General features: G+C 37.9%; 1 protein-coding gene across 1 annotated transcript in view; it reads right to left on the minus strand.

Moving 5' to 3' along the window:
* LOC140244378 (uncharacterized) overlaps positions 1 to 23,034 on the minus strand; it is a 111,529-nt gene that overhangs the window by 18,679 nt on the left and 69,816 nt on the right. Inside the window, exons 21-30 of the mRNA XM_072324017.1 lie at positions 20,875 to 21,052; positions 20,373 to 20,567; positions 19,040 to 19,264; positions 17,478 to 17,636; positions 16,712 to 16,882; positions 14,708 to 14,851; positions 13,705 to 13,839; positions 7,314 to 7,492; positions 3,194 to 3,257; positions 1,770 to 1,940 (exon numbers count right to left, since the gene is read on the minus strand). Coding sequence (XP_072180118.1) covers positions 1,770 to 1,940; positions 3,194 to 3,257; positions 7,314 to 7,492; positions 13,705 to 13,839; positions 14,708 to 14,851; positions 16,712 to 16,882; positions 17,478 to 17,636; positions 19,040 to 19,264; positions 20,373 to 20,567; positions 20,875 to 21,052 — 1,621 coding nt within the window. The remainder of the gene's footprint in view (positions 1 to 1,769; positions 1,941 to 3,193; positions 3,258 to 7,313; positions 7,493 to 13,704; positions 13,840 to 14,707; positions 14,852 to 16,711; positions 16,883 to 17,477; positions 17,637 to 19,039; positions 19,265 to 20,372; positions 20,568 to 20,874; positions 21,053 to 23,034) is intronic.

Below are 23,034 nucleotides of genomic sequence, written 5' to 3' on the forward strand. Positions count from 1 at the left end.
TTTGAAAGGAAAAGCACTGTTCTCCCTATCATAAAACAAGCCAGGGAACATCACTCACTAAAGGCTCAATTGATATGGCAACAAAATACACACATGCCATACAGATGTAAACACTGAACATCAAATAGTGGCGTGGAAAGGCATATGATCACATGCAAAACTGTTTCTGATGTCTTAGCATAGCGTTATTGAAGATTTTTTCTCGTAACAACAAATGCAGCATTTAAGTGTGATGTGTGGAGTGCAGAACAGTCAGGAGTCATTACAGGCTGAAGACCAACTTAACCTCATCTTTACCTGTACAATGCAGAAGCAGTTGCCAATACATTCAGAGCATATCCGGGCAATTCTCCATATCGCATATAGGTATAAAAGAACCAACGTTGGCGGCGCACTAATTTAATCGGCATATTTTGGAGCGATTTGCAGTCAACCCCACTTCCGGTTGCAGCTAGATTCGTTCTGTGCGCTATTATGCATGCATGCACACTGCGTGCAGCAGCGCGGCTAGCGTCCCACACACTTATTCATCGCTTTTGTTGCATTAACACGTACGTATACTTACTCGCATTTCGTCTGACCCGATTGAGTCTTATTTCGCTGCAAATTCACCGAATTGGAGAATCAACAGTGAGAATTTTGTGTGGATATCACACTTATGCTTCTTGATTCTTTCATATGTCCAACCACAGTCAGTGAGTAGATAAGCGTAAACATCGCTATAGAAACGGGTGGTAATTACTGTTTCAAGTCCCTAGTCCATGTCACTGCTTTCCCGGTGAGATCGCGAACTGAGCCGTCCGCTGTAGTCACTCTGCACCGCTTCCTCTCGGAGGCTGCGTGGTCGCACTCCTCCAAAACCGGATAAACTTTTTCGGCTTTTTCGGCGAGATTTTCTAACTCAAATCGTCGTTTTTCAGTGCAAGGCACACCCCTTTCGACAAGATATTTCTTCAGTTGAGGAACTGTCATGTTCTTGAATCTTTAGCAATCATCCATGATTAATAGCTTTTAGAAAGACACTCGCTGAAAAGGTAAAATTTGCGTGACCGATGTTGAGCAGACGCTACCGATGCAAGTGAAACTGTGCGTTGGCGTGCAGTGCATTGCGGTGCAGTGCATTGCGTACGTAACGCGTTGGCGATAACCGGAAGTTAAGCTGACTGCATAAAAGCCAGGATGTTGATTGCGCAATGCATTCTGGGACGATATTTTGCTATATGCGATATGGAGAATAACCCCTAGAGGGCAATTACCCCCCCCCCCCCTATACTGGTATAGTGGTATTACGGTTAGCGTAAAGATCAGGTTTACGGTTAGGTTTAGGAGTTAGGATTAGGTTCAGGATTAGGATTAGGATTAGGGCCAGGGGAAGGGACCACGGTAATTGCCCAGGGGGTAATTGCCCTAGACCCCATTCAGGGCTCATAAATATTTCAATACAATGCATGTGTGGTTCATATACTGACCATGACTTGTCAGGCAAGTAGTCATATGAAATAACAGTTTAACTGTCAAAACATGCAGCTAAAGTCTCATACTATATTTTACAGACTAACATCAGCGGACATTTGACCATCCTCAAAACAAACAATGTTGATAGTCTTGTGTCTTTGGCAGTGGGGAGGTCTGATAATCTCATCCAATAACAAGAAATTTTTTCTTGATTAAGGACAATACACCATCATTCTCTGGACTATCCCTGTAAATTACACTAAAAACAAATCAATTTCATATCACAAAATGCTGGGAGGGAAGGGGACACTAACCTCCCTCTCCTTTGGGACCCTGCTCTCCCTTTGCTCCCTTAACTCCTGTCACATTCCTTGGGCTAAATCTGGCAGGATCACCCTTTTCTCCTGGCGGGCCACGAACTCCCTTACTGCCGGGATAACCATCGTAGCCAGAAGACCCCTTGATTCCAGCTATACCAGGCTGACCTGTGAGTGTTGTGTGGGTTGAAAACAAAGGAGAAGTTAATTACACACACTGCATCATGTATGCCTGTCCATGTTAACTGCTGGTATAATCAGTCTTACCTACTATCTAATCAGCACTTGCTGTACAAGTACAACTTGTACAAGCAGATAGACTTTTAATGTGGGAACCTCCAGTAATCTTTCATCAGGGAGATGACACATGATTTAAAGAATTACACCATGACCATGATTTCAAGCGTTCCAAACATGACACCCCATTTCAGAAAACAACCATACAGACCTTTAAGACTAAATATGAAAAAAATATCGATTTACAGAATGGGTAGCGAGAATCCTGCGACCTCATTGGTTGAGAGCTATGTGTTGATTTGTACTGGCCACACGCTGAGTCACAGTGCTAATCATGTTATCGCGCACTTGTAGCAAGAGTATGCGCACTTGTAAAAAAGGTTCGCGCACTATAAGCAAGCATTTGCGCACTCAGTACCAGACGCCTATTGGCTATTACATGCATCAGTTTTTACTGGATGCATGGTTCTGAAGAAAAACCATGCGTCCAGTAAAAACTGATGCATGGTTTTGGGGCTCTTGTCTATGGCAAGCCAAAAGGAAATGCACCCAGTAAATTTGTCATCGGGTAACACGATAGAAAAATGGGTTTTTGGCAAGAAAATTACCCATTCTATAAAACAGATGACGCACATGTCTTTTCGTGTGTCAGTCGGAATATAGTGTGCATGCGGTAACTATGGAATTTAGCCTAAACCCACTCAGCTTCGACTCGTTAAGCATTTCATAGTTACCTTATGCACAAAATTCCAACTGACGCACTCAGACCTGTGCGTCATTTGTATAACGTAAACAAGGACAACTACATCTCGATTTAGTGTTGATTCACAGATAACTAAAATGGAAATGTTGCAGCATAAAACACTGCCATGATGGTGACATTCTTTTGACACAATTCACAACCATAACCAAAGACATGTTTTATTGATTCCTCCTACTCTAAAATCAATAGCTCTGGAGTAAAGTGAAAACTAAAGATGAAGAGTGTAGCACTGCTCAAAAACCAGGGTACCTGCTGGAGATGATATAGTTGAAAGAAAGTCACTGTGAGGAAAGCTGTCACACAGAATGTAACACATCAGTCAAGTGAAATTGGAAAATGAAAACAAAATATTGTAACATCGATCCTACAGTCTTCAGTGAACTTCACTGCTAGAAAGGAAAAAGGTCATAAGGTCACTTACCTCTTGGACCAGCAAATCCTTGGTCTCCTTTCTCTCCTGTAACCCCAAACAGACCACCTTCACCCTTTCACATAGAAAGAAATGATGAAAACAGATACTTGTACTGTGAATGAAAAATACACAACAATTTTGTCGGCAATCCCCACCTGCACTCAGGTGAAGTTGAGATAGATATTTTCAACCATTTAATGTTCAAGTACACAATGTTCCATTTTTTTTCTCAATAGTGGGATCAAGTGCAATTCTGGTTCCTGACTAAGGAATAGACAAAGTAGAAAGTATTAATTATATTTCACAATCCATATACAAATGTGGTTGACTAAACAGTTAAACCAGAAATTTTATGAGAAGAGTACAAAACTGAAATAAAAGAAAACTAGAAATGTCGCTTTGGCGACTGGTATGCCTCCGCCATAATGCATGATTTTCCCAATAGGTCTAGATAGTACATGTGGACAATGTGTGATTACATTTTCACAAAATTGGCAAAATATTGAAATGACAAGTTTGTCACAAATGTGTTGAATGTTCACCTTCCTTGACCTAGGTTTAATTGGATGAATAGGAGAGCATGTATCTAGGGATTTAAGGACTTTAACTTGACTTTGACCCATTCATACATTTAGGCATTGAGTAATTTTCAAGGTACAGGTGTGGAGAAAAAGTGCAATTTCCGAATTGAATAGTAAATTGTTACCATTTTCATCTGGCCCTTGACCCTAAAATTCATAAGATAATCACTTTCAGGTAGAACATGCATAATATGTACTAAGTTTCAAGATAACTTGAGCCACTTCGAGATATGGAGGAAAAAGTTAGTTCAGCACTTTCACTTGATCTTTGACCTTTTGACCTTTGAGGCAAAAAAAGAAGGAAAAAAAAAAAAACTTTCCAGAGAATTTCTATTAGGTTACACATGCATACACCAAGTGTAAAAAAATAATAACCCTGCTGGCATTGCAAAAATATGAGGGAAATAGTAAAATTTTTAAGTGTTGCACTTGACCTTTGACCCCTGACCTTTGACCCCATGAACCCTACATTCTCTAGATAATCACTTCCAGTCAGTACATGTATATACTATGTTTCATGAAGATACCTTGAACAATTTTCCAAGGCACGGAGAAAAAAAAGAAGTTTTGATATTTTTACTTGACCTTTTGACCTTTGACTTTTGACCTCATGACCCAAACTTTCACCAGAGAATCTTAATTGGGTAATACATGTATACACTCAGTTTCAAGAAAATATCTTCAGGCATTCAATAGATATGGCAAAAATAGTGAAATTTCATGTATTTGACCCTGACCTTTTGACCTTTGACCTTTGACCTCATGACGCAAACTTTCACCACAGAATCTTAATTGGGTAATACATGTATACACTAAGTTTCAAGAAAATATCTTCAGGCATTCAATAGATATGGTGGAAATAGTGAAATGTTATGTATTTGACCTTGACCTTTTGACCTTTGACCTTGAGCATGTGCACCCAAAAGTTGATAGGCACAACTTCACCCCCTAATACACATACATGCCAAGTTTCATTAGGATACCTCAACAGGTTTTGATAGTTACCTTGTCCACAAAATTCATTACGGACGGACGGAAGGACGGACGGACGGACGGACGGAAGGACGGACGGACGGACGGACGGACGGACAACCCGAAAACATAATGCCTCCGGCACCACTTCGTGGCGGAGGCATAAAAAATGGTCTGTTAATGTACACTTGGAAAAAATGTGAGAGTTATGACATACAGGAATTAGAAGCATCATTTTCCCAATTCAGAACTGGTCCAAGAGATACACGATATCCATTTACTATTTAGTTACTATTTACTATTTATTATCTCTTAAAGAGATAATAAATTTCATGCCATGTTTCAGTCAACCTAATGTACAGAATAGGATAAGACAAGACAATGGTAAATATTTCATCAGCATCAAAGTAAATATATTGAGATCTAAAGTTTTTCAGGTTCATGATATCATCACTAAACAACTCTCACTGATTTGTATTGAAAAAAAGAAATGTTAATTGCTCCAAAACTATAATCCCTATCCTGCATAAACTGTAATTGTTGTATAATTTACATCATAAGACTAGATGTGAAGGAGACAATTTATTTGCTTTGATTCCAGGTCAACAAATGAACTTCAGTAAAGATTATAAAATGGGTTCAAGAATGTAGCCAATTGGAAGCGCTGAAATGAGTCACGTGAGCGTGCATTAATTTCTTCAGGTATGCACTAAGAAGAGTCTCTCTTCCACCTCCCTGGCCTGACGTACGTCACAATGTTTACACTAGCAGTGCGCACTCAATCAGTTGTTACAAGTGCGTCACGCGCTACTATAAGCGCTGTCAATCCTGTAAACAACTTCTAGTTCGGGCCGCGGGCTGCCACACAACAGCCGGCGGCCTTTCTTGTGCATAACACGTAGCGTACGTATACTCTTATACGTACGTACGTACAGTACTTATATGCGGGATTTCCGAGTGCGACGTGCGCAAATGTTTTGGACGAACATCTTCGGACATCTTGACTTTTGAGCGAGTGCTACATGTAGCTGACTGGTATTGACCCACAAAGGTACGTGAATAATGCTGTTAGTTTTCGACCCATTTTATAAAACAAATGATGCACAGGACTATTTTGTGGCGTTAGTGAAGGTGCGGTGCAATCTCGAGTATTGACAACGGTTGCAAACATGCACTCAGCTGCGCCTCGTGCATGTCGCACCATTGTCAATACTCTCGAGCGCGCCGCACCTTCACTAACACACTCTATCCTGTGCATCATTTGTATATTAATGCACAGTTCAAAGGGAGTCTGATTAGGTGATGACTTTATCATCCCCAGTTCGCCAGCATGGTTGCAAATGAATTTTATGAAAACATGTCAAACATTATAAGTCCAGAAACTTTATTAAACTTCAGGTAAAATTTCATCAAGCCTTCTACCTTTGTGACTGCCTGATTTCACACTCTTCATTTTAAGGAAATATATAAATGATTGCATCTATCAAATAATATACTGTACACATGATATATTTTGTGAGTCAGATTTTTGTGAATCAGGACCTCCCAACAATTTTGTGAGTGGTAAAATCTGCAATAATGGAGTACAGTAAATAACAGAGCTAAATGTACATTTGCACAGTGTATTCAGATCAGACTCTGACTCAATATTTTTGCATATTACATTAGATTTGTGAATAGCGCCCAACTTGTGAGATTCATGAAAATAAACCCTTGCAAAATTTAAGGGGTATACAGTAATCATTTACAAAATGAGGCATGTTGGCAGTGAAATACAAGCACTGTATACTTTGCTCTGCAACTCTTTTCCTCAATCACATTCTGTATGTGCAGGTCATACTCAATCCTATTATTTGTTTTTCTAGAATATTTGTACTTGTATTTGTTTGTTTGTTGCTTGTTTTTCTTTACCTGAAACATCTTCAGGAGAGCTATTAATAAAATGTGAACATCACACACATCAACTCCTATGTAAGTGCTGTTGTAGGTACAGCTGTATGACACCAAGATGATTATTCAAAAATACCCATGGGTAACTAAAGACATATAACATACTGACTGCACTGTCTTTCATCCTCGTAATTAAAATTCAAAGCTTTCTTCCATTTTGACAAGATTTACGACTGAAGCATCATTCTTTAATTCAATCATTTAATTGTACACCTTAATCAGAAGACTTTGAGGGGTGTAGACATACAACAAAACTTGTTTGGAATTACATTACTGAAATGCATCTCTATTAAAAGTGTAGTCTTGAATTAAAGAGAGTTCAGACTAAAAAAATACAAGTAAGTCTCCTCACTGAACACCAACTGCATTCAACATTTCATACAGCATATGAGTACAAAAGCACACATCAAATTATGAAAGTTTCAATGGAAAACACCTTCTGAACAAAGTTGGCCACTATCTGTGAATGGAAGAAATGAGATTCATGTTAACTTCTGGAGGTTTTGTAAAATACTTGAACAGCATGAAATATGTCTTTAACTATGTCTTTAGACAAGTTCTGCAGTGAGTGTAACACGCCACCATGGCAGAGTGATATAGAGAGGGGGAGAGAAAGAGATACCTACCGGAATGCCTGGATTGCCAACATCACCAAATGGTCCTGGGTCGCCCCTCGGTCCTTGCTCACCCACTGCACCGTCTGGACCCACAGAGCCAATAAAACCTGGATCCCCAAACTGTCCGGGGTCACCAGGATCTCCTATGGGGCCCTGCTCACCAATTTCACCTACTCGCCCAGTAGGACCTTTATATTGAGAGAAAATACACCAAACAAAGTAGTGGCAATTGTGGTAATGTGAATATTCTTCACAAATCTCAATCAGTAATTTCATGAGTGGTTGATTGATTCTGTCATCCAGGAGCTCAAGTAACGACAGAATGACAAACTTGCTTTATTTCTCATTAAGAAGAAATGTTGGTTCTATCTTGGGGAAGATATAATTGTGGGTTGTATTCATATTTACTGGAAGCAATATATAGTATGCTCTTCATTTCTACACCTTTATCAGTTGACCACTGAAATTTGTGTGATAATATGTAATGCATGAATATTCATCATCCTCATGAATATGCATGACTCCCAGGGTAGTCATTCAAGTGTGCACATAAATGTACATACATCACAAAAATTAAGTTCTTTTGTTGTGTGTTCATAAGTTTGTATAATTATTGTTTTGTAAACAATGATTTATATGTATATAATAGTTGATTTCTATTACAGAGTTTATATGAAGTAGTGGAGTTTTATAGTGCAATGCAAAGAAATTTAATTGTACAAGATGAACTGTTCACTCTGTGGAGTAATATGGAACACTGGGAGAGCTCTAGTAGTAGCCAAGTACTGAGAGGTGGAACCTCCCAGGAGCTCAGGAGAGCTGAGTAAGTTTTGTTTACATTTCTTTCATTACTTCCACTACATGTGGGCCATTCTCCGACAAAGTGTGCAATTACAGTTGTACAAATGAAAAAAATTCAACATCAAAGATTTCATTCATGTTTTATCAATTCAGAAAGTTTGATCCCTTAGGAATACAAAACAATCAATGGGTGATTTTTGAAAGCTCTAATTTTTTTCTAGGAACATTTCCAAACGCAGAGTTCTTTTTTACATGGTAGTATGATGGGGGGGGGGTTGTGTTTCTGGACTCTTAAGTTCGCGCATGAAAACTTACCTATTTTACATAGAACATACACCCTTCTTTACCTCAAAGACTTGATATAGACTCCTCATATACTAGACAACATACTCTGAAAACGGCGTGAGAATTAACCTGCTAAATCGTTGGATTTTCCCCTTCAGAGTCACTCCAAGTATGCAAGAAATATGTGTTTTGTAACATATCGTATATATATTTTACATATAGGCTTATATGTAAATTGTTATCTTTTTGTAGATAAAGGACTTGCTGGGTTACTCACTCAGCTGGTTGGAGAACCAGTGCGATGAGGAGACAGTTGGGTGAGTCAGGATGGCTCAATGTATCATATGTACATAGCAATTACATTCTTGGCAGAATACAATTTACGCTTTTTTGTTTTGCGAAATGAATATGATAGCATGCTAAAGAATGTTAAGGCATATTATTGTAAAATCTTGTATTGAACGTATTAAGAAATTAATAATTCAAAGGAAGTAATGTTGATTGTTGATGCATTAATATCTCACTGAGAAGAAAAGATAAGTTCCATTGTTTTATTGAAATTGTATGTGCAAAGAAATCATTACTTTTTTAATAGCATATTGTCATGCTGTTTCTTTGCCCTGTTTCTGATTTCTTTAAATCTCACAGGGGTCTTTTAGAGGTTGTCTCTTTTAGTGGACTTGGTCTCTTTCAGTGATCATCGTGTTATAGTGGTCGTCGTGATTAATGCAGTGCACATCATCTTTACCAGACATTATCACAGTTCATCTCTTTTAGTGGTCAACGTGTTTACCACATCCACATCCACATCTTTATTGCAGTCTTCGATACAGACTACATCACAGCGTTTAGCAGTTCACGTGTATGACAGTCATCAACACAGTCTTTGATCCAGATTTGGTTGTTATGAAATTGTAAATAAATTCAGCTTATTCAGTTATATCTTACATGAGAGTGAAAGTGTAGTGGTTTTACCGTTCCACGTGAAAGCCGGACTACGACAAAATTATTGGAGAAATAACACGGAAAGAGTAATACAAATAGGAGTATGAAGTTGTATTTATTGAGCAGTAGAATGACACTTCAGAGGGGGGTGGGACCCCACAAGGGCCATTCTCCCAAAAAGTGTGCAAAACTGTGATTTTTGTGTCACCAGCATGTTCGTACAGTTTAAATAGATATTTTGTCCCTCAGAAATCAACATTTGTATTTTAATTCATCCGAGAGGTTAGACCTGTAAAATAAATATCAATAAAGCTATTGGGACCCCCCGCGATGATATTAGAAATACGATCCAAAGTTTGATGTAACCCTAAAAACCCCATGTCGCCAGAAGAGGACATGCTCATAAAACACATTCTTACTCATTAACGTATCATTTAAATCAAATCTTTTGTGCTTCATTCCATTGGCCCTCAAGTGCCTGAATGAAAAATATTATAGAACAACATGATGTTTTGATATTTCTCCAGGAGGTCATTAATATCATGTCGCAAATCGCCGTCAGATATGTTACCCTTTTTGAGACCCTTGAGAGAAGATCAAAGTAATGCCGCATAGCACTGTAATTTAATGTGTTAAACAAAGTCAACTTCACGCATACATGAAACCACGATTTATTCATGGAATCTCTTGTCGCAAAAAATTATACTGATCCGAAGCCGTGGAAACCTAATGTTACGATGAGCTGATATCAGATACATTACCTAAAATTTGCTACATTTAGAAAAAAAAGTATGCTGTTATATGAAAGCAAAGCTCCGGTACTTTTGAATACTTAAGGTAATGATTGATCACACAACAGAAATTGCTCAAGAAAATTAATAATTTTGTAAATAATAGTGTGAGAATGGTAATGGCACATCAGATACGTTACCATCAAACGCGTCAGATACGTTACCAACAAAATGTATCGTGAAGCAAAGTTAACCGCGACGCGCTTTTGTGCGCGGATTTAACCGGTTGACATCGTGCTCTATACGACTTGATAAGAAAACAGGCAGTTCTAAAAGGAATTAAAAGTTTAAAAGAGATATCCGAAATAAAGTAAAATAAAGTAAAATTAAAAGACATATCCAAAATAAAGTAAAAGAAAGATGTCCTAACAAAATGTGATGGCCGATCTACTTTTATTTGAACGTCTTCCTTTTACTTTATTATGGACATCTCAGCCATTTCTAAACCGATCTTCATCAAATAACCTTTTCGTAAGTATAAGTGGATTTCAATTATCTTGCAAAAGGTTAAGAACTGAATCCTCATCTAAAGCAGAACTATATTATCCCTTAGAATTATGGCATTTACAAAAGGTGCCGTCAGATATAAATCAGAAATCCATTTTATTTCTGTTTTGTTGAAGTTTTGTGTGTGTGTGTGTGTGTGTGTGTGTGTGTGTGTGTGAGTGTTTTGTACCACAATAAATTTTTGTCTGTAAAAATCAACTTAGGACTTTTAAAGGCTGAAGTCTGGTACCCACCTTATGTTGTCAACTTCACAGCAAACGAGGCTACATGAACGCTCCATACATTTGTTCATTATGATTTTGCATGCATCAATATCTACATAAAATGCGCTCAGTATTATGGTTAAAGTCAAGAGCACTTCCTTGGTTGCACAATGCTCTGAAAATGACGGTAGGATTTGATGTTTTTGCATCAGGGTTTTTAATCACTTATTGAGTAATCTGGGTTTGATGTAAATCGGTAGTTGAATGTGTCAATTAACATAAATGCATTGTCAGATACGTTACCATCGTTTCTCGATTCGTGAGACCTAATTTATTACAGATAGGAACAAAGAAAAATTGAATTCGTGCGTATCATATGCATATAAATCTTTTTCAACTGCATTTTTTACCGTCTTCCATGTAATTACAAAATTTTGGAACTATATCAGAAAAAAGTATTGTGGATTTGTGTTTCTTTGGTTCTCTTTTTTCATGTATTGTTCACAGATTTGTCGAAGGGTTATCTAATCTTCTACCTAAGACGAAATCATTCTTTACGTTTAGAAGTGCGGTGTTTTAACGAAAATAGCCACATTGTGATGTTCTTACGATTTAAAATGAATTTATTGGCATGATTGGTGTTGGGTCGTAAACGTTATGCTAATGGAACTTTTGATGATTCAGATACGTTACGACACACCGTTCTTCTTCCGATCCAGAATGTATTAAATCTGGCAGAGATGTTACCTGGCATTTGCTAGTTATGAAAAGTATAATACTTATTCATGATGTTTCATACATAATTAATGAGATTAATGATATAATTCAAATGCAGGTACAAAGTTAAATTAGGGTAACCTATATTAAGTCGAAATATATGTATTTTCTTGCTTTTTTATTTAGCCTTCACTTTATAAATCAGGATCATTTTTATTACACATTAGATCACGTCTGACTCCAAAATGTTTCCATGATGTTTGTGTAGGTTTAAGCGTGTAGTTTTACATAAGCACTGCCATTTTGAAGCGAGAAATAAGCAGACATTCAATGATTTTCTAAGATGTTACCTCTGGTAACGTAGCTGATATATGGTACTACCATGTAAAAAAGGACTCTGAGGTTTGGAAATGTTTGTAGAAAAAATATGAGCTTTCAAAAATCACCCATTGATTGTTTTATATTCCTAAGGGATCAAACTTTCTGAATTGATTAAACATGAATGAAATCTTTGATGTTGAATTTTTGTCATTTGTACAATTGTAATTGCACACTTTTTTGGAGAATGGCCCACAACATCTTCTGATCATTAGATCAAGCCATGATTAAGAATTTCATACTCTCTATAGAGGAAAGAATTACAAAAATTAACTTGTTCCATACGGGAACCTAGTGGCCTGCGTATTAAGTCAATGGGCATTTCAGAATTCAGTATGGAACGGCTTAATAATACTGACACTCTTATGTAAAATCTTCTTTTCAACAAGTGTGCAAGACAAAACTGAATACACCACAGAGACCTACTACTATACCGACAATATATGGTCAAGTCAAGTTATATACAATTTGTAATATATCACTGAGCTTCGAAATACATATTCTTATACCTTCCTCTGATTTCTTGCATCAACCTTGCATACAAACAACTAGGCACAAAACGGAGCATGCAAAGTTTTTTTAGTTTAGTTTTGTTTTTGTTTTGTTTTTTTGCATACAGAGGAGTATTTGGTAGCTGGAATGACAAAAACTTTTTCAATATTGCATCATAGCATGTAACCTCTGTATCATGCAAGAATACTGTAAAATATGTTATATATTCGTGGCACGAAATTTTTGCGAATTGGAGCTGACGGCCCTTTTCGTGGCATTAAATTTTCGCAAATTGCCACTGGCATTCAATGCATATAGTGTAGACAAGAAATTTCACGTGCACTTTAATTGCACAAATCTTGACGCTCGTGACATTCGCGAAATTAAAATGCACGCGAATATTCCTCATTTTACAGTACACACTTCCAGGGAAGTTCGCTTTTGCTTTACAAGAAAAATGATCTTTTCATGATTTAAATATTATAACTCTAATATTGATTTCCACTGAAACCCCTCGCTGTCAGTAGCTTTCCTAGGACCACTGTTAAAATAAGTCCTACTACCTATTTAAAAAAATTACTTTCAGATAAAACGTGGCAGCCTTTGTATTTCCATTTGTGTAGCCTATGTGCTTTGCTCAGGAGAGCTGCATCATTACATAGATCCTATTCCTATTCACTCCAACACCCCCCCAAAACAAACAAACAAACAAACAAACAGCAACAACAACAAAACAACAACAACAACAACAGACAGACAGACAGATAAAACAACAACAGACAGATAAAAACAAAGTATTAAAAAAATGTTCCATATAGACAATTTATATACCGATATATTTGCAGGGTCTATGGTATCAACTTATTTAAAAAAGGTTGAGTGGTTTGTTTCCCTGGTTGTCGCAATGACAACTGTCACTACTAGACCTTCCACTTATTGTGAACCCCTTTATGACATGGGTCAAGATGGCCCACAGAAGCTCAACTCCAGAAAACCAGCACTACAGGGTACTACAGAAAAATCAGTGCACAAATGAGTGGCACTTTCTAATACTAACCTGGTATACCCTGTCTGCCTATACTAACCTGGTATACCCTGTCTGCCTGTACTAACCTGGTATACCCTGGTTGCCTGTACTAACCTGGTATACCCTGTCTGCCTGTACTAACCTGGTATACCCTGGTTGCCTGTACTAACCTGGTATACCCTGTCTGCCTATACTAACCTGGTATACCCTGTCTGCCTATACTAACCTGGTATACCCTGGTTGCCTGTACTAACCTGGTATACCCTGTCTGCCTTTGGGTCCACTTGGTCCATCAATGCCATTGATACCTGGTCTTCCCTGCACACCAGGGAATCCAGAATTTCCCTTCTCACCCGCTGGTCCTGGTGGTCCCAGGTCTCCTGTCATTCCTGAAAGGAAAATAACACCCATACATGATCAAAACCATTCAGCATGAAAAACCATACTGAATGAAAAATCAGAAAACTTCCTCACACAAGAAATATCCTGACACAAAAGGAATAAAATAAAAAGAAGTTGGACTAGATTCTCTCTGGATTGAATAAGGAAAATAACAGCTCACCCATGTACTAGATAACCAATGTATAATGACCGTCTGCATAAAAGACCAGCCCCCAATGAATGCACTTTCACTATGTGGTTGAAATACATGTATGTGTACAATGACCACTCGCTGGCACCAGAGGGTACCAAAACAACAACAACAAAAAAAAAACAACCCACAAACCAAAAACAAAAACAAGGTAACAACCACTGACAAGCAGTGTTGGCATGGTAAATGATGGTTGAATGAAGACACACATTTGGAGCAAAGTGTGAAAGTCAGCAGGTTGAAAATACTTTTAATGTAAACATTTCATTATAATTATCTTTAGATTGATATATGAGGTCATGTCAGTCTTAAATAGGCTTTTTTTATTTAGGTGGGTGTGTGTGTGTGTGTGTGTGCATGCATGTCTACATGCAGTATGAACATGTGCATTTATCAAAATGTATTAAAATGCACTAGGATGTTTGAGACTGTCTCTATCAAAATGATTGCTATATCAATCCTTTCTATAAAGATCATCAGTCTACAGACACCACATTTGTCTTTGTAACCATGTTTGACTGTGTGTGATGTATACAAACAGGTGGGAAAAAAAATAGACAGGTAGTGACGGAAAGATGATCTATCTAATCATTATAAGTAATTTCCACATAGCAATGAACTTGGAAAGAAATGATAGAAGTTGGGGAGGGGTAAAAAGAACCTACCTCGCTGTCCCGTGCGGCCTGGGAAGCCTGGGAAGCCTGAGGATCCTGGAACTCCCTTTTCTCCCGGCAGTCCCTGCAGTCCAACAAGTCCTGGAGGACCAGAGGCTCCTGTAAAGCCAGGTGGGCCAGGGTCACCAACATCACCTATTTGATAGAAAGAAGGCACAAAGTATGGTCATGAGAAACAAAATGTGTAGTTTTTCTTTTCTGTTAGGGTTGGGACAAGGGTAGAGGAGAGGAGCAGTCCTTGTATCTATTACTCTGCTCTTTGACATGCAGGCAGATATGCATACATCCTTTATACAGGTCACATCTTGTAATTTCAAAATGTGCTTGCAATTTGTACTGTAAGCAGCATGTAAAAAGGGTACACAATGAACATAGGCATTACATGAAGAAGTAAAAAGAAGGAAGATCCAAAAATACATTTATATTCACAAGCTAAATAAAAGCCATGATTAAAATTCCTTATTGATAGACTAATCTTATCAAGAAAATAAAATCTTTTGACATAAAGATCTACATTTAGCATGTATATCACTTTCAGTACTGTCTGACCCCTTGCATATGTTTTCATATAGCTCTATAATTCTAACTCAACCACATACAGATTGCTGCAGAAGTACAAAAATTGTCTGCTGCAAAGTCTATGCTCTGAACTTCACAGTTATGAAATGATTCTAAGAATAACACATTCCTGCTATAAAATCAATATGCCTTATTCATTGAAGAATCAATACTTCACAATTCAAGGTAAGCAGATTTTCAATCAAATAATCAGATAGATAATGCCAGTCGCCATGACAAACTAAATATTGTCTTAGCCACAAACTGATCAAAACTATAATGAAATGCAGAGTAACGGCATCTGCAAAGTGTGGGTAATTTATATGTAAAGTAAGGACAGCTCTGTGATCTCAGGTAGAAAGTGAAATGCCACTGGAAATTCAAAAGAGTTTAAAATGTTACTGTTATTGATCATTTGTTCAAAGTGTAAAAACAAATCTGAAAAACAGGCGACAGTATCTTATTTGAAATGTAGTATTTTGAGATTTTCCATGAGTGAAAAAGGTGCATCACATTTATTGATAAGTCATAGTGTGCTGGATTTTCTGTTCTCTAACATGTTATTAACCTTTCAGCAATTATATTCATACCATTATAGCCAAAGGCACAATCCAAACTACACACAGGTCATTAGAATCTTGTGTTGTCTTTGCTAAAAAGATGCTAAAATTGGCAATCAACAAATTCACTTCCTCTAATACACTATGCTTTCCAGGGACTGTACTGCATTAGAAAAAAAGAGATACAGTATGGTGTTAGAAACAAAACCAAAATGTCCAAGTTTTTATACACATCTTAAAGGGATGGTACAGTATTGGTGGAGATGAGAATTGGGCTTTTAACTTTTTGCGAGATACCAAGAAAATACTTATGATATAGTACAGAACATACCATTTTAGAAAGAATTCAAAGTTTATTCGATGAAAATCAGGTTTGCAATGACTGAAACATCCAAAAACAAGGTAAAACAAAGCGAACGTAATAGAGTGGGTCCCACGCTCTATTAGAATCACTCTTTTTTTGGATATCTCAGCCATTTCAAAACCAATTTTCATCAAATAAATGTTAAATTCCTCATAGAATTACATGCTCTTTCATATTTCTTAAGAGGTTTCTCATTATCTCACCAAAAAATGTTAGAAAGCTGAAATTAGGTCTCAACCAAAACTATACGATCCCTTTAATTTGCATTCAAATTCAATTGAAAATGTCTGTTCAGAAAATCTACCCTGATTGAACAAATAAATGTTACTTAATACTCATGGTAAATAAAAACAACCTTAAAACCAGATCTGAGGTGTGTCTCGGGGAATGTACCGTGGATGTTGATATCAACACACTGCATATATATGTGTGTTGTGTGTGTGTGGGTGTGTTTAGACACAACATCAAACCAAGCTAATAGATATCTTCCTGGCATACTTCAAGTGATCTTACCTTGTTCGCCTGGGAAACCTAATGGACCATTCCTTCCGTTTTGACCCTCAAAGCCTGGGAAGCCTTTCCGCCCAGGAGGACCATCTGGTCCACGGTCTCCTCCATCACCTCTAGGTCCAAAACCACCACTTGGCCCACGTTCTCCCTTCTGACCAATCTGTCCCGGTGTTCCTGCAGGATGATAATATTACATCAGACAAAAGTATTCAGAATGAAGGTAGAGGATCTCCCGCCTGCTTCATGATATCATATATCTTTGCTACAAATTAGGATGAAATCCTTCTTTGGTGGAAATAAACACACATCATGACAGCACAGTTTTGTATGTTTCATTCATCCAAGGGAGTGCAGATAACACACAATCACACACACTCAGAGTAGTGATTTAAAAATGCAAATCAACATCACATTTGAGCTGGTTTTTAGAAAGAATCAGTGAAAAAGTTTCATCATAGCACACAAAAATATGGAAGTTATGAATATCTAAAGTGTCACATTTTTAAGTTACAGAACAGTATGCAATATATGCCAATTTAATGGCACAGTGATATTCTTATCTCACAAGTCTCTACTGACCTGAACATCACTCTTCACTAATTTCCTTCATTTAACATGAAATTAATGAGAATGAACTGAAGTCACATAATATGAAGTCTCATAATAATCTAGAAACTATAAGTAAATTTGTAAGCCAGTGGTGACTGGCAAAATGTATCAAATAAAATCTCCACATAATAGTAACTCAACAAACAACAGACTGTCCTACCTTTAAGTCCAGGCCTTCCAGGTGGTCCTGGGAGACCAGATTGACCATCTGGTCCCACAGTAGTTTCACCTATCGGTCCTCTGGGTCCAGGTTGTCCAAATCTTCCAGGTTCTCCGCGATCTCCTTGCCGTCCTTCAAAGCCGTTAAATCCATCACGCCCTACATATATGCACACACACAAAGTACAAAATTACAATTAGTGCACCATCAATGATGCTCTCTGGTGTGGCGTGATCAGTACACAAATGTACATTATAGAATAACCCCAGAGCGCTCCTTTGTACAGTTGTAAACTGTAGGAGTGCCCTGAGTTAACAGCTATAAGGGTGCTTGCTTTGTACGATCAGAAAAAGATATAACATCAAGCACCTCTGAAAGTGTCATATTTCACCAATGGTAGGCTGCAGTTTATACTATTCAAATGTTTTTTCTCTAACCTATACCGGTCGTGAAACTATTTCCCACACTGTTCCCATGGTATTGAAAAGACTTTCTTTTCTTCATGTTGATCTTCTTTCCACCATTCCTTTTTAAAACAACTTTGTGTGGAACTTTCAAAATATGGGGAAAATTGTGACATTTGGACATTTTCCCATGACCTTTGACCCCACAGCCAAAATCTTTCCCTATAGAATCATTGTGCAGTAATGTATGTATATATCTAATTTTATTTAGTTTTACATCAAGTAATCTACAAGGTAGGGATAAAATGTGTCATTTCAGCATTAAATAGTAGCATCTTAACCTGACCTCTTTTATGTGCTTACATCTTTGATGACCTCACTCAATAGGTCCTTTTCCTAATTTATCTACATATTACTCCATACATCTACATGCTTAATGAAAAGATCACATAATTGTGTTGTGCAATTGGGAAATATGTTTACCATTTCTATCCTTTTATATCCTTATGTTTTGTACAAAACATGCTGACAGAAACATATTCAATGAGAAAAGCAAACAGAGACTGCAGAACTCCGCCAAGCAGCTCATTTCTACCCATACACCATTAGTGCTGAAAATTGTCCAATTTTCCTTTCCTTTCCTTTTGTTTACATCATCAGCTTCCAGCTTTGTGGTGCATCGCCAAGCTCAGCATGCGCTTTACAGCGCGTATGCAAACCTCAAATACTGCAGCTTGAACTCCCAAGTTCACTGACTTTATCTGTCAAAAGATCAAAAATCCTTTAAATATCCATAATAAAATTCCCGGATCACTAACAGAATTCAATCATCTGTTCCTTGTGTAATTACAAACTTTACTCGCAAGTTTCATTCAAATCTGTTCACAGCTTTTTGAGATATTTTGCACAGACACACAAACCAACGGTTATGAAAACATAACCTCCTCCTTTAGCAGATGTAATTAGGATAAGTTAAATGTCAATATGGAATGGAATCACTAATGATTAGAATATTCAGCTTGAGCTATCAGAAAATCAAGTTCTACTAAGAGTCTACTTGTTTGCTTACATTGTGACTCAAGAATTCATGGAAATTGAAATGTAGTAACAACAGTCATTTACAGAAGGGAAATAGGGGGTTGACCCTAATTACTTTACCTGCAAAACCAGGGGACCCTTGTTCTCCCTTGCTCCCAGCAGCTCCGTTTGGACCAGGTGGTCCCTGTGGGCCAGCAGTCCCAGAGATGCCATCTTGTCCAAAATCTCCCGGTGGCCCTGTCTGTCCTATGGGTCCATTCAGGCCATCGACACCTGGACCGCCAGGCTGTCCCGGAGCACCGATACGGCCAGCTCGCCCTTTGTCTCCACGGATTCCAGGGAATCCTAGAAACATATGTAGCACCACATAGAATAAATAAAGGAGAGTGATGGAGAGTGTGATTATACTTTGCTTGCTTTGCTTCCTGATAGGCATTTCATGCTGCAGTGCTCTGTTACGTTTGTTCACTTTTCCATACTATCATGGCTTGGACACACTTCAATAATTTCACTGAAGAGTGAAATTTACTTCTAGAAGCTTTGGCATATGAGAGACCAAGTACAATATTTATTGTACAATACAAAGATATTTCTGTTCCATTTTGTAACTGGTATACGAAGAGTACATGTATGTGTTATCTTTCAGCTCTTTCCATATGCAGATATTCCTGTTGCTTTTGTGCCAATTACGCGCAGTGCAAACAAGTTGCTTCTCAGAGCCATCCTGGCCACTGCATTACAATAACCTGTCCTGCATGCATCACAACATCATACAATGATCATAATCAAGCTCCATCTCATGCAGCATAATGTTCCACTATTGTGCAGCAAGCTGTGAAAATAGAAACAAAGACATTGATGCTCTTTTTATGACTTTTATTCCACAGTTTGATACATGAACATCACACAAACACACCAGTTTTCCTTCACATTATGGGATACAAAGTTTGCATCATTCAGTGTTCATACCGTTGAAACCTACACACATACAAAAAAAAAAAAAATCATCAGAAAGCAAGCAACATCAGGTAAAAATACACAGTTTTTTGTCAAAATCCAGAAAAAAAAGGCTACAATGTTTGAAAAGATTAAAATCCTTCTACATTGTTTTTCTCTTTTTTACCTATGTGAAATTGTGGCCTCATCGCTAGAGAATACAGTATATCTATAGACATCTGTACACACACTGTATATAACATTTTCAATAAGCTATTAGATAGGTAGTAAGATAGATCTATAGGATGATATGGAATCATTTAATACACCTTTTCGGGTCCCTTAGCTTTGACATTTATGCAAAATGGGTTTTAAAAAATGTATTTACTTCACACACTGGATTCTTTTTTTGTGTGTGCGTGTGTGTTTGTTTTGATTTGGTTTCAGTATGGCATGAATGCCTGAAATCATGTTTTGAAAGAGTGATGGTACTGACAATGGATTTCAATGCACAAACCTTTTGGTCCAAACACAGCCCTGCCTACAAAGCCAGGATCTCCAGGCTGTCCAGGAAACCCTGGGAATCCAGGTCCTCCCCTCATGCCCCGCTCTCCTTCGAAGCCTTGGGGTCCTGGGAATCCTTCTCTGCCAGGTGGACCTACATCGCCCTGAATACCTGGCCGATTTTCATCTGGGTCAGGTAGAAGCCTGGCTGTAGGTGGGAAATGCAATGTGACAAAGTCATATCAGTTGCAATGTCAACCCATTGCTTGCTGTGCTATGTTAAACCAAAACTTCTTGATAAACTACACAGACACCAAATATAATGTGGTGGACTGTAGCACAAAGATTGTGATCATGAAATATTCACTTCAAATTTGTGATACATTTTTCAAAATGCAATAATCTTTTGACGGCATATTGTGCAATTAGTGCATACTGCAGTTGATGAACCATAAATTGTAAAGATGTACCAAGAATAGGGCAAGGAGGCTCTAATCAAGGCAGAGTTTACTTACGTGGAGATCCCTTGAGTCCTGGCCTGCCTGGTTCACCCTCATCACCGTCATCACCCTGGATGCCCTTCCGGCCAGGGAAACCCTTTGACTCGGCCCCCTTTTCACCCTGAGGGCCTTGTGGGCCCTGGGTACCAGGAAGACCTTGCATACCTTCAGCCCCTTTTTCTCCTCGGTCACCCTAACGAAAAAATAAAAGAATGAATACATGTATATACAGCAAAACAGGTGTATGTCAAATCTACACATTTCTTTTAAGCACAAGTCACAAACATCTTGTTGAGCTGGTTCCAACACGTGAAAGTAGTTACATCATTATAATGTCTACTGTAACAATGCAGGCAGTGAGAGCTGCAAGGTACTGTTCCCTAGATTGAATAACTACTGCTGAGCCTTTGTCAGCAGGTTTAATAGTAGCAGGAGAAATATCAAAACATTATCCATTTCTGCACTCTCTGGTTTCATTTCAGAAAGTACACATTTTTTTTTTCTCTCTCTCTGGGGTGAATTTTAAACTTGGGGGTGAGAATAAAACAAATATAATGAAAAATGCATCCTTGCATCCTGAACCCCATACCCACGCCTACTGTGGAGTATCCCTAAGGCAGGGCTGCACACTAACCCATTTTTTCTGCCGGTCCGACCTGTCTCTGTCAGACCAGTAAATACCCCATTTTACCAATTTTTCACTGGTCCAAACAGAAAATTAACTGGTCAACAACAACCAAAAAAAAAAGCATTAAATGACTTGCAGATTTATTTTCATGTTTTTTTGTCGACACTAATATTACTCCCCCCCCCAAAAAAAAAAAGTACATTTTACAGATCAATATTTTGTAAACTTGCATTGTTTACGGATCATTCCATTGAGAAGGAACAAATGCGAATTGATTTGTTGATACGAAAAGGAAGAAAAAAAAAAGAAGGGATTGAAATGCAGTTTTTGACTTCCTCCGAAAATTTCTTCGCGTATCTTGTATGCGTTCTTAAAAGTACACTGCAGGGTAGAATTTGTGATGCTTTGTACTCCTATCTCTTCTTCGTGCATAGAACCATTTTAAAAGAATTGAATGTTTGTTTGTGAATTAAAGTGTAAAATGACTATGAGCAAAATCAGATTGTATCAAATGCGTTTGTGACTTTTTGTAAACATCAGCGCACACAGAGTAACACGCGTTGCTTAACATGCTGCGCATTTCACACTCTTGATGCTCAGCTGGATTGCAATGATTTCATGAATTATTTTAGCTGTAGTATTTTCTGATGCACGTGCCAGAAGGGGTTCTTTATTTTTCTCCCGATAATCTCTTCACATTTGTGCATGCGATCTTGAAAGGTATATACGGCAGGCTTGAATTCACGATCCTTTTTTTCGCCTATTTCTACCTCAAATATCAGCGGGATTGTGATGATTTCATAAACTACTTCGGATGTAATCTTTTGTGATGAACACACCAGAATGGTTGAAAATGGGCCCTTTATTTTTTTCCCGATAATCTCTTCGCATTTCGTAAATGCATCCTCTCGGATTAGAAGATATAATCACGGCCGAATTCATGATTCTTTTTGCGCCTATAATTATTGTCTCCTCAAACTCTAACGGAATTGCGGTGATTCCATGAATTATTTCGGCTCTAATCTTTTTTGATGCACGCACCAGAAGAGTTGAAAATGCGTTCTTTATTTTTTCTCCCGAATATCTCTTCTCATTTGTGCATGCGTTTTTAAAAAATACACAGCATGCAGGGCCGAATTCGAGATCCTTTTTGCGCCTACTGTTTCCTCAAATTTCAACGGGATTGCGATGGTTTCATGGATTATTATTCAGCTGTAATCTTTATGACGCATGCGCCAAGAGGGGCTGAAAATGTGTCCTTTATTTTTTCCTGATAGATTCTTCGAATTTCATAAATGCGTTCTTAAAAGATATACAACACGGCCGAATTCATGATTCTTTTTGCGCCTATTGTTTCCTCAAACTTCAACAGGATTGCGATGATTTCATGAATTATCATTCGGCTGTAACCTTTATGATGCAGGCGCCAAAAGGCATTGAAAATTTGTCTTCTATTTTTCTCCCGATAATCTCTTTTTCGTACATGCATTCTTAAAAGGTATACAACACGGTCAGCCGAATTCATGATCCTTTTTGAGCTTATTTCT

The sequence above is a fragment of the Diadema setosum genome, chromosome 21 (assembly GCF_964275005.1).
Source record: "Diadema setosum chromosome 21, eeDiaSeto1, whole genome shotgun sequence".
NCBI classification, from domain to species: domain Eukaryota; kingdom Metazoa; phylum Echinodermata; class Echinoidea; order Diadematoida; family Diadematidae; genus Diadema; species Diadema setosum.